Here is a 16,637-nt window from a genome sequence, read left to right as displayed (position 1 = left end):
GATTTATGGGTTGTGAGTTTATGGGGAGAGGGAATCATCCTAGGAAAACATGACCTCCCCAGTCCACCCACAAAGTTATTTACTTACATCCAGCAGTAACAGCCAGGCAAAATCCAGGCCCTGTTCTTGCATCTCTCCAGCAAGACTCACCCCACACTTGCAAAGCCTTTAGCAAAACGAACCTTTAGGATGAAACCCACTGTCCTGGCAGCAGAAGCTTTCCTGACCAGCCCCCCCAGACAGACGCCTGCCCTCATCCACGGATGGGCAAAGGCGTGTGCCCCCCACTAAGTGAACTCCACCACCACCGCCCACCAGCCGTCCCCTCTGGGGCCCCGGCAGCCACCAGCCACAGAGACAGGCTAAAGGAAGGGAAGGTATGAAGGCTGGTGGACAGCTGAGCCGCAGTAGGGCCTGGGCCACCCTCCTTGGTTCCCTGAGCTACACAACTGGTCCCTCAGTCCTCCCTTACAAGCCAAGCAGCACAACAAACGCCCACTTCTGCGGCAGGCACCCACCCTGCCAAAATCTCTTGCAGCTTTCATTCCTTGCTGTTAGCCTGGATGCTTCACGGCAGGGGTAGTCAACCTGTGGCCCTCCAGATGTTCATGGACTACAATTCCCATGAGGCCCTGCCAGCAAATGCTGGCAGGGGCTCATGGGAATTGTAGTCCGTGGACATCTGTAGGAGCACAGGCTGACTACCCCTGCTCTACGGAACCAGTCCCAGTTTTTATTCACAAGGTGCATTCAGGAGCCATTAGCTCAAGTCAGTGACACAGCCCTTGGCAGAATCGTCTCAGGCCAGCCACCCCTGCGTGGTCAAAGAACACTCAGCAAGGCACTATGCCACCATGCGTCAGAGATGCTGGAATTGCAGAAGACAAACAAGATAGAGGATGGAGCAGAGTTGTTCTCTCTTGCCCCGGAGGGATGGACCAGAACCAATGGGATGAAATTAATTCAAAAGAAATTCCGCCTAAACACCAGGAAGAAGTTCCTGACAGTTAGAGCGATTTCTCAGTGGAACAGGCTCCCTTGGGAGTTGGTGGGTTCTCCAACTTTGGAAATTTTTAAACATCTGACGGAGAGGCTGATTCTGTGAAGGCTTAAGGGGGTGGCAGGTTACAGTAGATGAGCGATTGGGATGTGACTGTCCTGCATACTGCAGGGGGTTGGACTAGATGTCCCAGGAGGTCCCTTCTATTATTCTATGATTCTACTGAGACAAAGATCTCTCCAGTTCCTGGGGACTTCTTAGCAGCAACCCTTCCCAGCCTCTCCAGTGAAGCTCAACTGCCTCTGTTTCCTCTTCCTGCTTTACAACCAGGTGAAGTACAGCTTCCTAGCCTAAGCATCACCTGGCAGGCATGCTGAGTCAGCATCCAGAACCTCCACCTGACATCCCCTTGTTAAGAGGGGAACTGATCCTGCAGCTGCTCAGATAACGCTCCCTGGTAACACCGTCCGCTACACCTCCCTACACCTCCTCCACGAGGGCTTTTTCCACCAAGACACTACTACTCCCTTTGTCAGACATGAGACACACAGGTACAAAGCACACAGTAATCAACTGGACTACAGCAGAGGAAATCTTGTTGGCCCCTAAGGGGCTGCTGGACCAACAGGGCTGCCCTTGGGAACAACCTTTGTTTTAACGGGGACCTTCTTCTGCACGCCACTCACCTGTCTAGGAATATGTCCGGCAGCGGTGGGTAGGTCTGCATGTCTGGGACGCGCTCGTGAACGATGACCATGACGAACGACGTGAAGCCAAACACAATGAAGACGTAGATACAACTCAGGGCGGTCTTCCAGTACTCTGGGTCTAGCCTCCGCGGAGGGTGCTTGCTCTTCCCGTTGGTGTACTGGTACTGCTCGGCGCTCAAGTCGACCACCGGCTCGCAGTCATCGCAGTCCCGCTGCGCTTCGCCGTTGCAAAACCACTCCGTCCCCTGGAGAGGGGAGAGGGCCGGCGAGAGGGAGCCCAGGGGGGCGTCGCTGCTGTAGCCGAGCTCGTCCAGGACTTCCAGGTGGTGCTTCTGGAGTTTGCGTATCGACAACATGAGTCTCTTGATGTCGCCTAGAATTTTGATTTCCAGAGGGGGGGACCGTAGGTCGTATTCGGTCAGGGTCAGCAGCGTAATCCCATCCAGCCTGTGCTTGTCGCACAGGACATCCACGTACTCGTAAAAACCTTCATCCTTCAGCCATTTGGCGACGTGCCTCGTCGACCAGCGCCGGATGCAAAGTTGGCTGTTGACTTCCATTGCCTTGACCTGCTGGGGAAAAAAAGGGTTTACAAGACTGAGGAGAGGCCGTTAAGATCCAGGGCATAGTATTCACCAACACATCAGTCAACGAAGACGTTTAAAGCTCCCTTATAGGTAAAGGTATCCCCTGTGCAAGCACCGAGTCATGCCTGACCCTTGGGGTGATGCCCACCAGCGTTTTCATGGCAGACTCAGTATGGGGTGGTTTGCCGGTGCCTTCCCCCGTCATTACTGTTTACCCCCCCAGCAGCAAGCTGGGTACTCATTTTACCGACCTTGGAAGGATGGAAGGCTGAGTCAACCTTGAGCCGGCTGCTGGGATTGAACTCCCAGCCTCAAGGGCAGAGCTCCAGACTGTATGTCTGCTGCCTTACCACTCTGCGCCACAAGAGGCTCCCTTATAGGGGAGGCTAAAAGGCATGTTCCCTATGATATACTGGTTAAAAACCTGATACACATGGCATGGGATTGTACCAGCTGCTCCTACATAACCATTTCAACATTCTGAAGCATAGATCCACCATCCCCACACAGATCACAGATTTCCCAAGTTTAAAACGCTTACCATCAGCACAAAAGAAAACCCTTCTGCACATTCCACATTCAAAGCATTCTGTATTGGCAATCTCTCGTCACCTGAAGTATGTTAAGGAATATTAGCACAAATGCCCCTGTCCAGCCACATGAAACCACAACCTGGAACTTTCTTCCATATGAATGCTGATTCAGGTTTTTTTCGGGCATTGATAATCTGAGCTGCAGTTCTCCCCCTCATTTGGGAACTGAACTGCTGAATCAAACTGATTCAGCAAACAATTTGGATTGATTTGGGATCCCTAAATGGCTGCTGTAGAGACATTTAAAGACCCTACCAAACAGTTGATTTTTCATTTTTTAATTGTCCCCCCAGATGACCACATTTGAATCAGCAAAGACTGGGCTTCTGCTGGGCTTCTGCTGGGGTGATGTCATGAGGATCAGCTGTTTGGCGTGATCTTTCTCCCCAGGAGACTCGGTCTGAAGTTGTGGATAGCTGGTTCCCCACAGCATTAGCTGTTTGTTGTGCTCCAACCCAAAATCACAAGAACCCGAACTACTGTGCCAAGCCAGTGATTCAAGTGACTGGGGGGGGGGGGGGGGAGAGTACTGCCTGATTCTAGCCCATCAAATTCAATATTGTCCACTCTGACAAAAAGGCAGCTCTCCGGCTGCGTTCTTCCACATCCCCTTCAGGTGGGTCCTTTCTATCTGGAGATGACAAGGATTCAACCAGGGATCTTCTGCATGCCAAACTGATCATTGAATCACAGAATTTCCAGATGCTCCCCCACTGAGCCACAGCCCCTTGTTACAGGCAGGGAACCTTCTGCTGGGTTTGCCTTTCTCCGGATGGAGGACATGGTGTTTAGACTGAGAACTGCACGTTAAATGTGTGGGTTGAATGACAAGGAAGTAGCCATCCTCAGCACAGGAGAAACCCATCTCAACTACAAACAGGATATTTCCAGCACAGGATCAAGAGCAAATGTGCTTTAGTCCACCCTTTCTTGATCTGTGCAGAGAGGCGGAATCAGCTCCCAAGGGTAAATCTTAGATTCTAGGATTGAGACATGCACAACCTGAGCGATGTCTTTGTGGCCTAGTTTTATAGAAATGAGATCCAGCCATCTGAACAGTTGATAGAATGCCAATGAGCACTCAAATGATGCAGGAGTGACCAGTGGCTGTTCTGAGCCACGTTCCCAATGTGGCACCACTCCCACTCTATTGTTCAGGAAAGTGAAGCAAGCTATTGCCCAGTGGGGCACTTATCTTTCCCTCTTAATAAAACAGTAAGAGGGTTTGGGTGTGGGCTGTGTCCAGGATCAAAACTCCCAGCGCCTTCCGATTGGCCACTCCGCTTGTCAGCCCACCCCCAATGGCCCAATTGGGCGGCACGCAAAGCGCACCTTCCGATTCCAACCTTCGCCCCGCCCTAACCGACACACCACCATTCGCCCACAGATCCCCCTAACTTCGCCACCGTGGAGATCTCCCACCTCGAGCGGAGCGCCCCGGATGGCGGAGCCTGCTGCAGACCAGCCCTAGGACTGCCCAGGTAGGCGGCGGGGCCATGCCTAGCTCACAGTCTGCCCCAACGCCTTAGCTCTCCCCGCCAACCCTGCCCCAGCTCCAGCGAGCGTGCCAACCCGCAGCCCTCGCGGGGGGCCCGGGGGGAGATGCGTGTGCCCTGGCTCCTTCGAGCCCCATCCTGCCCAGAGCCCGCCATTCCCCCACAGATCGCCCCGATGGCACCGCTCTCTCTCACCGTGTCCAAGCAGTGGCGCTTGCTGTGGGACGGATCACTGGCTGGAGCACTGCCCAGGTCGGCAGGGGAGCCGCGCCTGGGTCCCAGCACTGCCCCATGCCTTTTGCTCTCCCCTCCGCAACCAGCCCGGCTCCGCCAACCCGCGGCCCTCGCCGGGAGTTGGGGGAGGTGCGCGTGCCCCCACCCTTTTACCCCCATCCTGGCACCCATTGCATTCCTGCTATATTCCTGCAATGGGCTATATTTCTAGCATTTTATAATATTTCTGTACCGCCCTCCCTTTTGGCTTGGGGAGTTTCACATATACCACTGAGGAAGTACCGCATAATTCATGAAATCGAGTAACCGTGGTTTAAACTGGTGATAAGAGTCCCCTAAAACACTTCCAGTGCCAACATTCACTTGCTAACTATGCTAACGATGATTCCACAGGTAGACCGGTTTGGGATTCAGGATATGGATAGGGGTTTTCTGGGGATCTGACTCTTAGTGTGCTCAATTTGGATTCTGGATGCTTGAAGTTGTGTCCTGTGATCTGATGGACATTTATTCACATCATCTTGAATTAATTCAAGAAAGTTGAAGAACCGCATGTCAACAAACCTTTTCAGCATTAACCTAAGTGCAAAGTGTGGCAGCCCTGCACGTATAGAGAACTCACTCTCGTGTGAACATCGACATTACCCCTTTTCCAAGAGGTATTTAGCACAGGTTGATTCCTTGAACAGCCCTGGAATCCTGATACGCTCCATCAAAGCCATCCTAGTGGAATCCAACTTAGTCATTGACCAGGGAAAAAGCAACTCCAGGTGGGCCTAAAACATGTTCTGAACAAGGGATGCTGTGTCATGTTATCCCAAGGATGGGCCGCCAGGTGCAGATTGAGGTCGTCCAAGATACAAACAGTAATAATCAGGCAGGTTGAATGTGACAGGCATAAAAACTTGGGAATCCCGCAGCCAATCCCACATCTCCATAACTTTCCAAGAATTTTTTTTTTTTTTGGGGGGGTGGATTCTAAAATGTTTTAAAGATGTAAAAACCTGGAACAAGGGCATCCCAAGAGAAAAACAGGAAATGTTTAAAAACCTCTTCACTCATTCAAAAAGAATTCTTTTCATTAGAGAAGTGTTTTCTTTAGTTTAGTCATTCATATTGCTCATACAAAGCGTCATCTTTTTTGAAAGACTAAATACAACCCAGTATTATTTTCAACATTTTTAGGTACAACTAACTCCATCCCAAACTAATATGCTGATAAAAATATGCTGTGGAGGACTTCAGGTTTAAGCACTAGAGCAGGGGTATTCAAACTGCGGCCCTCCAGATGTCCATGGACTACAATTCCCAGGAGCCCCTGCCAGCGAATGCTGGCAGGGGCTCCTGGGAATTGTAGTCCATGGACATCTGGAGGGCCGCAGTTTGACTACCCCTGCACTAGAGTTTAACGGTAACCTGCCTAACATTGCTACAGCATAAGTTATAAACAACACATTTTATATTGTTAGAGCAATAAAATGTTTAGACATGATAAGAAAATAAGTATGACACCTTTACAATTTTCTGAGTTTCTCCCACAAAAGGAAAGCCATATTCCCTATCCGCCCCCCCCCGCCCCCCCCATGGCTTCAACATTTCTGGGAATTGTATCTACAACAATACAACACACAAACCTTTAATGGCATCCACAATACCAAGCAATATACAAATCAGTTCTGTAATACAAGTCTGGGAATTGTATCTAATTGTTCCTAGTGCCTTCTCAAGGACATACAATCTTGAGTCCAACTAGATGGGGCGGAAGCAAATCACTGGTCAGCCTAACAGGCCCCATGGCCATTCATAAGGAATGATCGAATCTCAGAAGACCGACACCTGGTTAGCAGCCCTGATTAGTACTTCGACAGGAGTCCACTGAGGAAGTCCACAGTTATGCTGCACAGACAGGCAGTCAATGGAGATACCACCTCTGCTTCTCATTTGCCTTGACTGTCCTACAGAGTAGCTGTAAGTCCTATAGGGCTGTGCGCGGCGGCATCCGAATCGGCCTGCAACAGCAGATTCGGACACCGCTGCACGCAACCCAACTTGACCCCCCTGACTCCCACCGAGAATTAGAGTGTTCAGGACCATTTGTGGTCTGTGCGTAAAAGACACAACCAATGCAAACAACCCCCTCCCCCGCTGTCTCAAGCAGTTCTTAGAAGATCTGGTTCAGATTCATACATGTTACTTTAGTAAACAAGGATGCTTTGTTTTCTACAGCAACTACAAAGAAAAATTCAGCGGTTTCCTGGAAACTAATGCCATAAAATATATATATATATATGTTCCAAAATCTTGTGTTTAACTGACACCTAGAAAAAAGGGACTGGAGAAAGCAAGGTATAGACTCACCGAAAGGTCACTCTCCAAGCTCCCTGAAATGTTTAGGAAGCGACTGGTCAGCCCAGAGAGTTTAGTTAGCCTTCCTCTAGAAGCTCCGAGGAACAGACTGACCCCTTATTACAAGGAAAGCCGTAATACCAAGAATGATGCAAGCAGGCATCAAAGGTCACCTGTGCCAGTCTTGCCCTCGGGAGAAAGTCCGATGGGAGTTCCACATGCTGGAGGACCAGAAGGGTCCAGCAACTGAGGAGGTAATTTCTCTAGGCTTCCCAGTTCTCTGCCACGGCTGTGAACAAAGGGGCCAATCCCCTTAGGATGCAGTTTTTCCTCCTTCAATACATGTCAAGCAGCTTGCCTGCAACTTCTCTGGTATGCCTAGCAAGCTAGAATATATTGTATATTAGCCATTGAACATTAAATCCTCCATCTTTAAAATCTTGCCAGGTCCTAAATTTCCCCTGGGCGTTTAACATATTCCCATTAGTCATAAAATCATTTTTGTTCTTGCGTTCTTAGAGTCTAGTTCAAAATTCCAGGTAACAGCTTAGAAGAGCAAGGAAGGGTGAAAGGCTTAAATCTTTTCTTGCTGTGTGCCTTCTGTCGGGAGGCAAGAGGCATATTAAAGGGCTTCCACTCCCACACACACCAAGAGACAACTGCAGCTTCTAAGGGACATTTTAAAATGCAGAAGAAACCTAAACACCCTCCCACCCAGTGACTGCCCCCCACCCCCACCCCATTATCCCTACAAGTGCTGGGGGGATGCTTATTCGTTTTTTTAAATACCTGAAAATCCCAACCGCAGATGTTTCTGCACCTTGCCTAACCCTAATTCAAGCTCCCCAACCAGGGTTTTGTGAAACCCTGGGTGGGATCCCTGGATGGGTGGGAGTAAATTTTTAATATCTTTCTCAAATTTGTTGAACATTTATTGGGTGATAGGACCATATCTGTACCTGCTCCTATGGAGCGGTAGAAATAAAGCGATAAGGGGTAAGTGGGAGGAAAAAGGGGCGGGGCGAGTCCATGATAAAAACTCAGAGGGGCCAATAAGGAGCCGCAAAGCGACTCCTGATTGGCCCCTCCGAGTGTCACTTGGGGGCCAAGTGGCCAACGGGGAGGCATGCGCAGCGCAGCTCCCCATTGGCCACTTGGCACTCCCTGGACTGCTAGCTCAGAGGCTTCGCCGCTGGGAAAGATGAAGCCTCCTTTCCTGGTGGCGAACCAGGGACCTTGGCCGGGGCCGGGGGCCTGCAGGAAAGGAGCAGGGTCGCCGCGTCGAAGACACGGTGTCCCTGCTCCTTTCCTCTCGCTGAGGCGGCCACGTTGCCCGGCGGGGAAGGGCGGGCCATGAGCCTCGCGACCCGCCTTCCTCCCACGCCGCCATTAGGGACCTGCCCACCGCTACTGCCCTGCTGGAGGTGGCAGGGTGTCCCGGCGGCACCCACCTTCAGCCCCTGCCGACCGCCACAATGCAGGTAAGCACCTCCCCACCGCTACCCCCCCACAACCACCCTCCGCGCTCTTCCTCCCCCCACCACCCCCATTGCCCTCGCGAGCTGCCGCCGCTCCACCACTGCTTCCCCATCCCCTACACCCCCACCCGGCCACGCTGCCTACCACCCAACGCGACGTTCCCCACCCCAACCAACCCCACAAGTCACCACCGCCCTCCCCACCCACGGATCCCCCACCCCACCCCCCCCAACAATCACCCCCTCGCTCTCCCCCACTCCCCACCATCTGCAGGCTTCTGCCAGGCCCCTGGGTCAGCTTTGCTGTGTTGTTGATGCGCCAAGGCTGCCCCTGGGCCCGCCAGGATGTCCCAGTGACCTCCGCGCCTGGCCGGAGCCTTCCAGTGGCCTTTGAAACAGCCTTGCCGCGTCGTTGACACAGCGAGACTGCCCCTCCGTCTGCCAGAAGGCTGCGGGATTCTTTGCGGCCGCCCAGAGGCTTCTGCCGGGCCCTGAGACAGCCTCGCTGCATCGCCAACACACCGGCCCTGTCCCTTGGCTTGCCAGAAGCTTGCAAGGCACTGAGTGGCTGGCCACTGCCTTCTGGCGGGCCCTGGGACAGCCCTGGCACGTCATAGATGCACCATGGCTGTCCCTGGCCCCGCCAGAAGGCTGCCACAGCCTGCAGATCCAGCCGACGGCCCGCCCTTCTAGCCGGCCCAAAGACAGCCTCGCCACGTCCTCAATGCGGCAAGGCTGCCCCGCCCACCACAGAAGGACCCAGGACACTGTGGGCCCGGCACACACCTCTGGGCCCTTCCCCTGGCCACCTCCAGAACCACCCGGGACACCTCGATCAGATGAGCTGGCTGGAGGGGGGCACTCTATCCCTTCGCCTTGCCCCTTCTCCCCTCTCAAGGTCCATTTTTACAAACGGGCTTTGAAACTAGTATGGCTATATATTCAGAGTCCAGTAGCACCTTTAAGACCAACAAAGATTTCTTCAAGGTGTGAGCTTTTGAGTGCAAGCACTTTTCCTCAGACTATGAACTGACCATCATAACAGCAGGAATATATAAGCAAAAGTTAATCCTGTTACATTAGTAAACTGTGTCACAGCATCCAAACACAGCCACATAATGACTCCCTGCCAAACCAGCTGTATTTGGATGCTGTGACACAGTTTACTAATGTAACAGGATTAACTTTTGCTTATATATTCCTACTGTTATGATGGTCAGTTCATAGTCTGATGAAGAGTGCTTGCACTCAAAAGCTCACACCTTGAAGAAATCTTTGTTGGTCTTAAAGGTGCTACTGGACTCTGATTTTATTGTGCTACTTCAGAACAACAGCCATATGAATCTATCGTATATGGCTATTTCCCCCCCTTCCAAAATGGCCAATAATGGGCCTGTAGGGGGTGGGATTGAGAGGGGCCCCCAGCTATGCTTCCCAACATGTATTTAGCACATCACACCACCTCTGGAGTTTCTTGAAGGCTGAAGAATGTTTCAGGGGTTTCTCAACAGTAAAAAAAAAAGTGCAAAAGGCTGCCCTAATTAAATCTCCTTTTCTTACAAACAGTCAAGTCAGCAACTCCTTAAAAAAGGAACCAAACCTTTGCGAGCAGTCCAGACAAATACCCTGAGGAACACAGTACCTCTCAGGCTTGTCACTTGAAAGGACAGCCTGTCGTTCCTGCCCAAACCCACTGAATGCCAAATGGGCATTCTGGAGCAGTTTCAATGGTCCCTTGCTGGCACCTATTGTCACTTTTATCTGGGCTGGCTTCCCCTTGTATATACTGCAGAATGACGTGAGTTTTCCAATAACATCATAACATTCTCTGGAAATTTTGCCTATCGGTCAAGTTCAAATGTTAGCAAAAGAAAGATCACAATTGCCATAAAATGGAGCATATTTTTACTTTAAGAGTAGAACAGCAAAAGCAGCAACAAGTTTTAAACCACTCATGCCATCCAAGCCATTAATTCTTTGCACATTATAAGCATGCGAGCTCTTTAGAAAATACTTGACCTGTTGCGTTTCTGACAGAAGCAATTTTTTCCAAATAATTTAGAATTTAACCTTCAATTTGCAATCAAGGCACCTCCTTAGGCCCAAGCTCCCAGGCCTGGCCCGCATCAGGCGTGGCATCTGTGGGTTAAAGGGACACTTTGATTACGAGGCCAGGCCAAAGCTCCCAAGATGGCCAAAGTGGGTGCAAACCGGACCTGGGGTGTGTGGGTGCAGGTACTTTCTTTTCATGCCATTCTCTTGCCCAAAGATGGTACCTGGGAGCTTGTTCAATGGGGATCACAAACCAAAACAGAATTGGGCTGGGTGGCTGCTGTACACTTCCTGGTTTTCCAGTCCTTCCTGCTGCACTGTTTAGCAAGCACATCCATCAACATGACAATCAAGTTCCACAGCCAGATAACTCACAAAGAATTCACTGCAGCTGATTCACGAGCAGTCAGCTCCTATTATTAGCGCAAGAAAATTGAGTGAGGAAGGCAAACCCACACTGCCTCTGCGCAGCCCACAAAGGAAGGGCTGACAGCAGACCTATCATCATAACAGGACTCTTGTAATCATTGATTATAGCGGATCTGTGCCTTACCTGAGATAATTACTGATTAGGTCAGAAGGAATGTAACGTCCTAAAATTTACTCCAATTAGATGTGGAAATGCTGGAATGGTTATCAAGGTATTTCTTGAATGGATTTAGGAAGAGAGTATGGTGGCGCATAAGGAGAAAACCCACATTCTAGTGATCTCAAGGGCAAGAGATGCGCGCTTCGGCTCGACCTAGGGTTGTGGGGGGAGAGGGGAGGCACGGGTGCCAGTACGTAAATCAGCGCACACACACAGGCAGGCACCTGTGTGTTTAGCACCCGCGCCTCCCCCCCTCCCCCACAGCGCTGGCTGCATCAGTCTGGAACGGTCGATTCGGATACTGCTGTGCACAACCCTAGTTCGGCCGCCTCAGTGATCACCGAAGCCCGAGGCGGCGCGCAGGAGGCAGCACCACAGCATGGAGAGGAGGGGAGTCAGCGCTGCCCTTCCTCTCACCGGGGCTGGCCTCCTACGTGCCGCCTCAGGCTTCAATGATCGCCAAGGCAGCCGAACCGAGCCGAACACACATCCCTAGCTGGGAACCAAGCAGCTTACGGTGTTATCACTCAGGCTAATGTGGCATTAGCAGGCAATACAACTGTACATGCAAAAACCAGAATCTGCACTTAGCATTGCCACCCATTCAGACACAGGAACATAAGAAGAGCTCTGTGGGATGAGACCATATAGTTAAGCAACTTGTCTTACCAGTTAGCTTGGTGGACCAATGAACAGGACATGGTCTTCCCCTGATGCTGGCTCCAAGCACCTGGCTTCCTGCCTTCGGACTTGAAGGCTGAGCTGACTCACCATTGCTGACAGACCTCGCCTCCATTCAGTGGTTTAACCCTCTCATTAAGGGCACGATTACAAAGGACAGTTCCAGATGAATAAGCGCTAAATGGAGAATATCTTTTCTTTATGCACATGAGCAAATATTACACCCTATCCGGACTAGACACAGCCACACGCATGGATTGCCTGAGATGGCTGCTGATGCCACGGGAAAGAAGACTCGTGTGTGCATTCCAGCCATGGGGGGGGGATTCTCCCTAGAAACTAAGAAGGCCAACCTGGTGTTGCTGTACTTGGGGCCCTCCGTGAAAAGACAATGATGCCAGGGAAAGTGGAAGGGAGCAGGAAAAGAGATGGATGGGCTCCCTCCAGGAAGCCTCAAGGGATCTCCATTTGCAAGGCCTGAGCAAGGCTGATCACAACAGGGGAGGTCACCAAAACGGAAGTGACTTGTCAGGCACACACAGTGGAGGATGATGAATGCTCAGCCATGCAAATGAATGCATGTGAACCCGGATATCAGGATTGGGTGCAGACTAAGAGAAGAGCATCCGAATACCTGAAGTTGGTTTGAACTGGCTTTCGGGAGAAAGTGAGGACTGCCCACAATTCACCAAAACAGACACAGATAATGGATGTAATTTGTTTTTGAAGTTTAACCAACACACTGAGCTACAAACTATGTGAAAATGGACATCTCATCTTTCCGCTCTCAAACGTCTTCAAGGAAATCGACAAAATATACAAATACATTTCAAACATAAAAGACAAACAACACAAATAACATAAATCCCTTCAACTGAGGGAGGCAAGACAGCAGAATCGGAAGACCTTAAGCTGGTGCTGAAAGGAAAACTCATCACTACAAGGGAAAAGGATTGGACCTTCAAGCCAGTATTTCAGAAATCCAAATGCTACCCCACCAAACACTATCAAAACACACACACCATTATGGGGCAGAGATCACACCAGAAGCACAAGCACAGGGGCTCCAAGGGGGTGCCCATGGCACTCACACAGCCTGCTGCACAGTGAGCATTTTTAGGGAGTAAGGGGGGCCTCCACCCAGCTCGGCTGCACAGATTTTTAAAAACCTTTTCTGGCATACACGCAGCATCCCTTCAGGCACTGCCACCCCAGGACAAGCTTTAGGATGCTTAGGATGCATTGAGCAGGGGGTTGGACTAGATGGCCTGTATGGCCCCTTCCAACTCTATGATTCTATGATTCTATAAGCATTTTCACTGCAGGACTGAAGGCAAGCTGCGTGTATATGGCAGAAAATGTTTTTAAGCAGTACATCCATCTTAGAAGAAGAAGAGTTGGTTCTTTTATTTCACTCCAAGTTTTTCCCTTTCTTTTTCTTATCATAGGATGCAAACGCATGAGTATGCCCCTCATATATGCTTTGCTGGCATCCCACACCGTGGCCAGTGAAATAACTGGAGTAATATTTAGCTAGAAAAACTCTTGCAGATTTGCTTCACAGGTTTGTTGTACTTTTGGATCCTCCAAGAGATAGTCATTCATTTTCCACCTTCTCACTCCGATTCTTTTCACACGTAGCTCTATTTGTAATGGATTATGGTCTGCAAAAGTTTTTGGTAATATCTCTGAAGTTCTCTGAAGAGTTGGTTCCTATAGGCCGCTTTTCTCTACCCGAAGGAGGCTCAAAGCGGCTTCCATTCGCCTTCCCTTTCCTCTCCCCACAACAGACACCCTGTGAGGTGGGTGAGGCTGAGAGAGCCCTGATATTACAGAAGAAGAATAAGAGTTGGTTCTTATATGCCACTTTTCTCTACCCAAAGGAGGCTCAAAGCGGCTTACAGTCGCCTTCCCTTTCTTCTCCCCACAACAGACACCCTGTGAGGTAGTTGAGGCTGAGAGAGCCCTGATATTACAGAAGAAGAAGAGTTGGTTCTTATATGCCACTTTTCTCTACCCAAAGGAGGCTCAAAGCGGCTTACAGTCGCCTTCCCTTTCTTCTCCCCACAACAGACACCCTGTGAGGTAGTTGAGGCTGAGAGAGCCCTGATATTACAGAAGAAGAAGAGTTGGTTCTTATATGCCACTTTTCTCTACCCAAAGGAGGCTCAAAGCGGCTTACAGTCGCCTTCCCTTTCTTCTCCCCACAACAGACACCCTGTGAGGTAGTTGAGGCTGAGAGAGCCCTGATATTACAGAAGAAGAAGAGTTGGTTCTTAGATGCCGCTTTTCTCTACCCGAAGGAGGCTCAAAGTGGCTTACAGTCGCCTTCCCTTTCCTCTCCCCACAACAGACATACTGTGAGGTGAGTGAGGCTGAGAGAGCCCTGATATTCCTGCTCGGTCAGAACAGTTTTATCAGTGCCGTGGTGAGCCCAAGGTCACCCAGCTGGTTGCATGTGGGGGAGCGCAGAATTGAACCCGGCATGCCAGATTAGAAGTCCGCACTCCTAACCCCTACCCCAAACTGGCTCTTAAATGGCATCCTGTTCAAATAGTGCTTCAGCCCAAAGAGTTACTACTAGAGCTATGCCTGATCTCCATCCCAGAGATTCTGGGGCTGGCTCCTCCTTTTGCACCTACAGGCTCAAAAAGGCCTGGGCACTCCTGAGTTTGAGGCCCCCACTGCAACAGCTGCTGGACCAGCCTTCACTTACATACCTCTGGGGTTTGTCAGGTTAAAGACAGCTGGGCTGAACTAGCACATTAACAGTGATGATGATGACCAGAGTCATTTATGCTTCATTGCAGGAAGGCAAAATCCAGGATCCTTTTTTCTTTTTAAGATCACCCAGCAGGTATGACCTGAAAATCGGAAACCTGTTTCTAACCTTCCCTGTGGGAAGCTACTGAGTTGAGGTTACCACCTGGGAGTGGCCCTGTGAGAATTTTGACAGCCCTTTGGATCCATTGGCATTGAGTCGCACAGAGAGGTCTTCCCACTCCGCAAGGCTGGACCCTGGGCAAGTTAGAACACCTGCTGGGGATTGCGACGGTCCCTGACCTTCCTAGTTGTGACTGCTGAGTGTAGCCTGGCCAAGCAGGTTGTGTTGCTTGGGGCTCTACGATTGGTCCGTGCCTGCATGAAACCAATGGGTGTGCTAATGAAGAGCTTGGTCCTCTGCTCAGTACTCACAGCTGCTCACCAGCCCAAAATTTAATTCATTGGGTCACCACAACCTACTTTGCAGCATGAAACCAGGTGTTTGGAGACAGCTGCCAAGCAGGTGGGGCTGCATTCAGACAAGGGAAAGGTGATGTTTATAGAGAGGGAGGATTTTGCCAGAAGCCAATCGGATTTCCATTATGCCACTGGCAGAGAGTCACAGTGAAAACAAACAGTTTCGTGGCAGAACATGAACTTCGTAACAATTTCCCTAGAAACCAGGCAAAAATCCATCTCAAACCCGGGAAAATCTGGAGGGGGGGCAGTTTCTCTGGTTTTCCCATCTCCCCGAAAAAAACCCCTTCTTTCCCCGATTATTCGCTTGGAAAAACTCTAAAACTCTTACAAACTATTTTCTTGTTTGGAAAGAGCAAAATGCTTTAAGACAAAGTTTTACACAATGCAGATATTAAGGATAGAAGCTTTTAATGCAGGACAATCTGCAGCACAAAACAATAAGCCCAATGGATAAGGCTAGCAAATGTACATTTTCAAGAATACATTCACTGATTAGATGTGAATTATTCTGACAACTAATATTTATTTATTCAAATTTATATACCACCCTCCCAGAATAGTGCTTCAGAGAGGTATAGAAGAAGAAGAGTTGGTTCTTATATGCCACTTTTCTCTATCCGAAGGAGTCTCAAAGCGGCTTACAATCCCCTTCCCTCTCCCCACAACAGACACCCTGTGAGGTGGGTGAGGCTGAGAGAGCCCTGATATTCCTGCTCAGTCAGAGCAGCTTTATCAGTGCTGTGGTGAGCCCAAGGTCACCCAGCTGGCTGTATGTGGGGGAGCGCGGATTCTTATAAGCTAAGGTAACCAGATTGTCCCACTTTTGGAGAGACATCTGAAGGCACCTGGCAAATTGTACTTATGTTGAAATTTAAAAATATATGTTACAACACTATTTTTGCGTTCTATGCATTCTATGAAACTTTTTGTTGCTCCATATAGACCAAATTTTTAATCAAGACCCCCCCCCCCGGTCAATGGTGTCCCGCTTTACCAATGTTGAAATCTGGTCACCTTATTATAAGCCCTTCTGGTTCATCTGGTATTAAAATATACCGATAGCCCCATTGGGACGGCATTGAGTTGCGCACACAGCCTGTTCCTGTCCCAAGAATACACATTTTCCTCCTTGCCATGGCTTCGTGCTTTCCAGGCATTTTCCATCTCCAGTCCTGTGTTGTAAACTGAACAGGGTTGCTGCACTCCGACAGATCACGCTGTTTTTAGATTTAGTTACCAAGATATCGATGCAGATATCTTTTTTGAGAGAAGGGAACCCAATACTGACCTAGTTACTGCTGGAGGCTGTATCATGATACTTTAGGAAAAGTTCTCAGTGCCATCCTAAGCACAGCTATACTCTTCTAAAGCCATTTAAGTCAGTGAGCTTGGACAGGGATCACTCTGTTTAGGATTGCACTGTTTGCTTGCCTGTCTCTCCACTTTCCATTTACACTAGACAAATGGCAGAGGAAGCTGGTGAAGATGAACACCATTCTCTGATCCGGCAAAAAGAAGAACCCACACCTCACACCTGCTTTGGATGTCTCATATTACAGCTCCAGGAGACAAATTTATCTCCTTGTCCTTGGGTTCTAAGTTGTTGTTAGATGCAAAGTCATGTCTGA

General features: G+C 49.9%; 1 protein-coding gene across 3 annotated transcripts in view; it reads right to left on the bottom strand.

Annotated features, from left to right (window-relative positions):
• Positions 1-16,637, bottom strand: part of SAMD8 (sterile alpha motif domain containing 8) — a 37,614-nt gene that overhangs the window by 17,387 nt on the left and 3,590 nt on the right. The window contains exons 1-2 of one of the 3 annotated variants that reach the window (XM_077346003.1): positions 6,979-7,072; positions 1,687-2,279 (exon numbers count right to left, since the gene is read on the bottom strand). In XM_077346003.1, the coding sequence (XP_077202118.1) occupies positions 1,687-2,270 (584 nt within the window). In that variant the 5' untranslated portion in view covers positions 2,271-2,279; positions 6,979-7,072. Of the gene's footprint in view, positions 1-1,686; positions 2,283-6,978; positions 7,073-16,637 lie in introns of those variants that run through there. The other 2 variants (XM_077346004.1, XM_077346002.1) reach the window with 2 other exon arrangements.

This window comes from Paroedura picta, chromosome 7, assembly GCF_049243985.1.
Source record: "Paroedura picta isolate Pp20150507F chromosome 7, Ppicta_v3.0, whole genome shotgun sequence".
Classification (NCBI taxonomy): domain Eukaryota; kingdom Metazoa; phylum Chordata; class Lepidosauria; order Squamata; family Gekkonidae; genus Paroedura; species Paroedura picta.
Note: the sequence above shows the minus strand (reverse complement) of the source record. Positions and strands in the feature narration are given on the sequence as shown.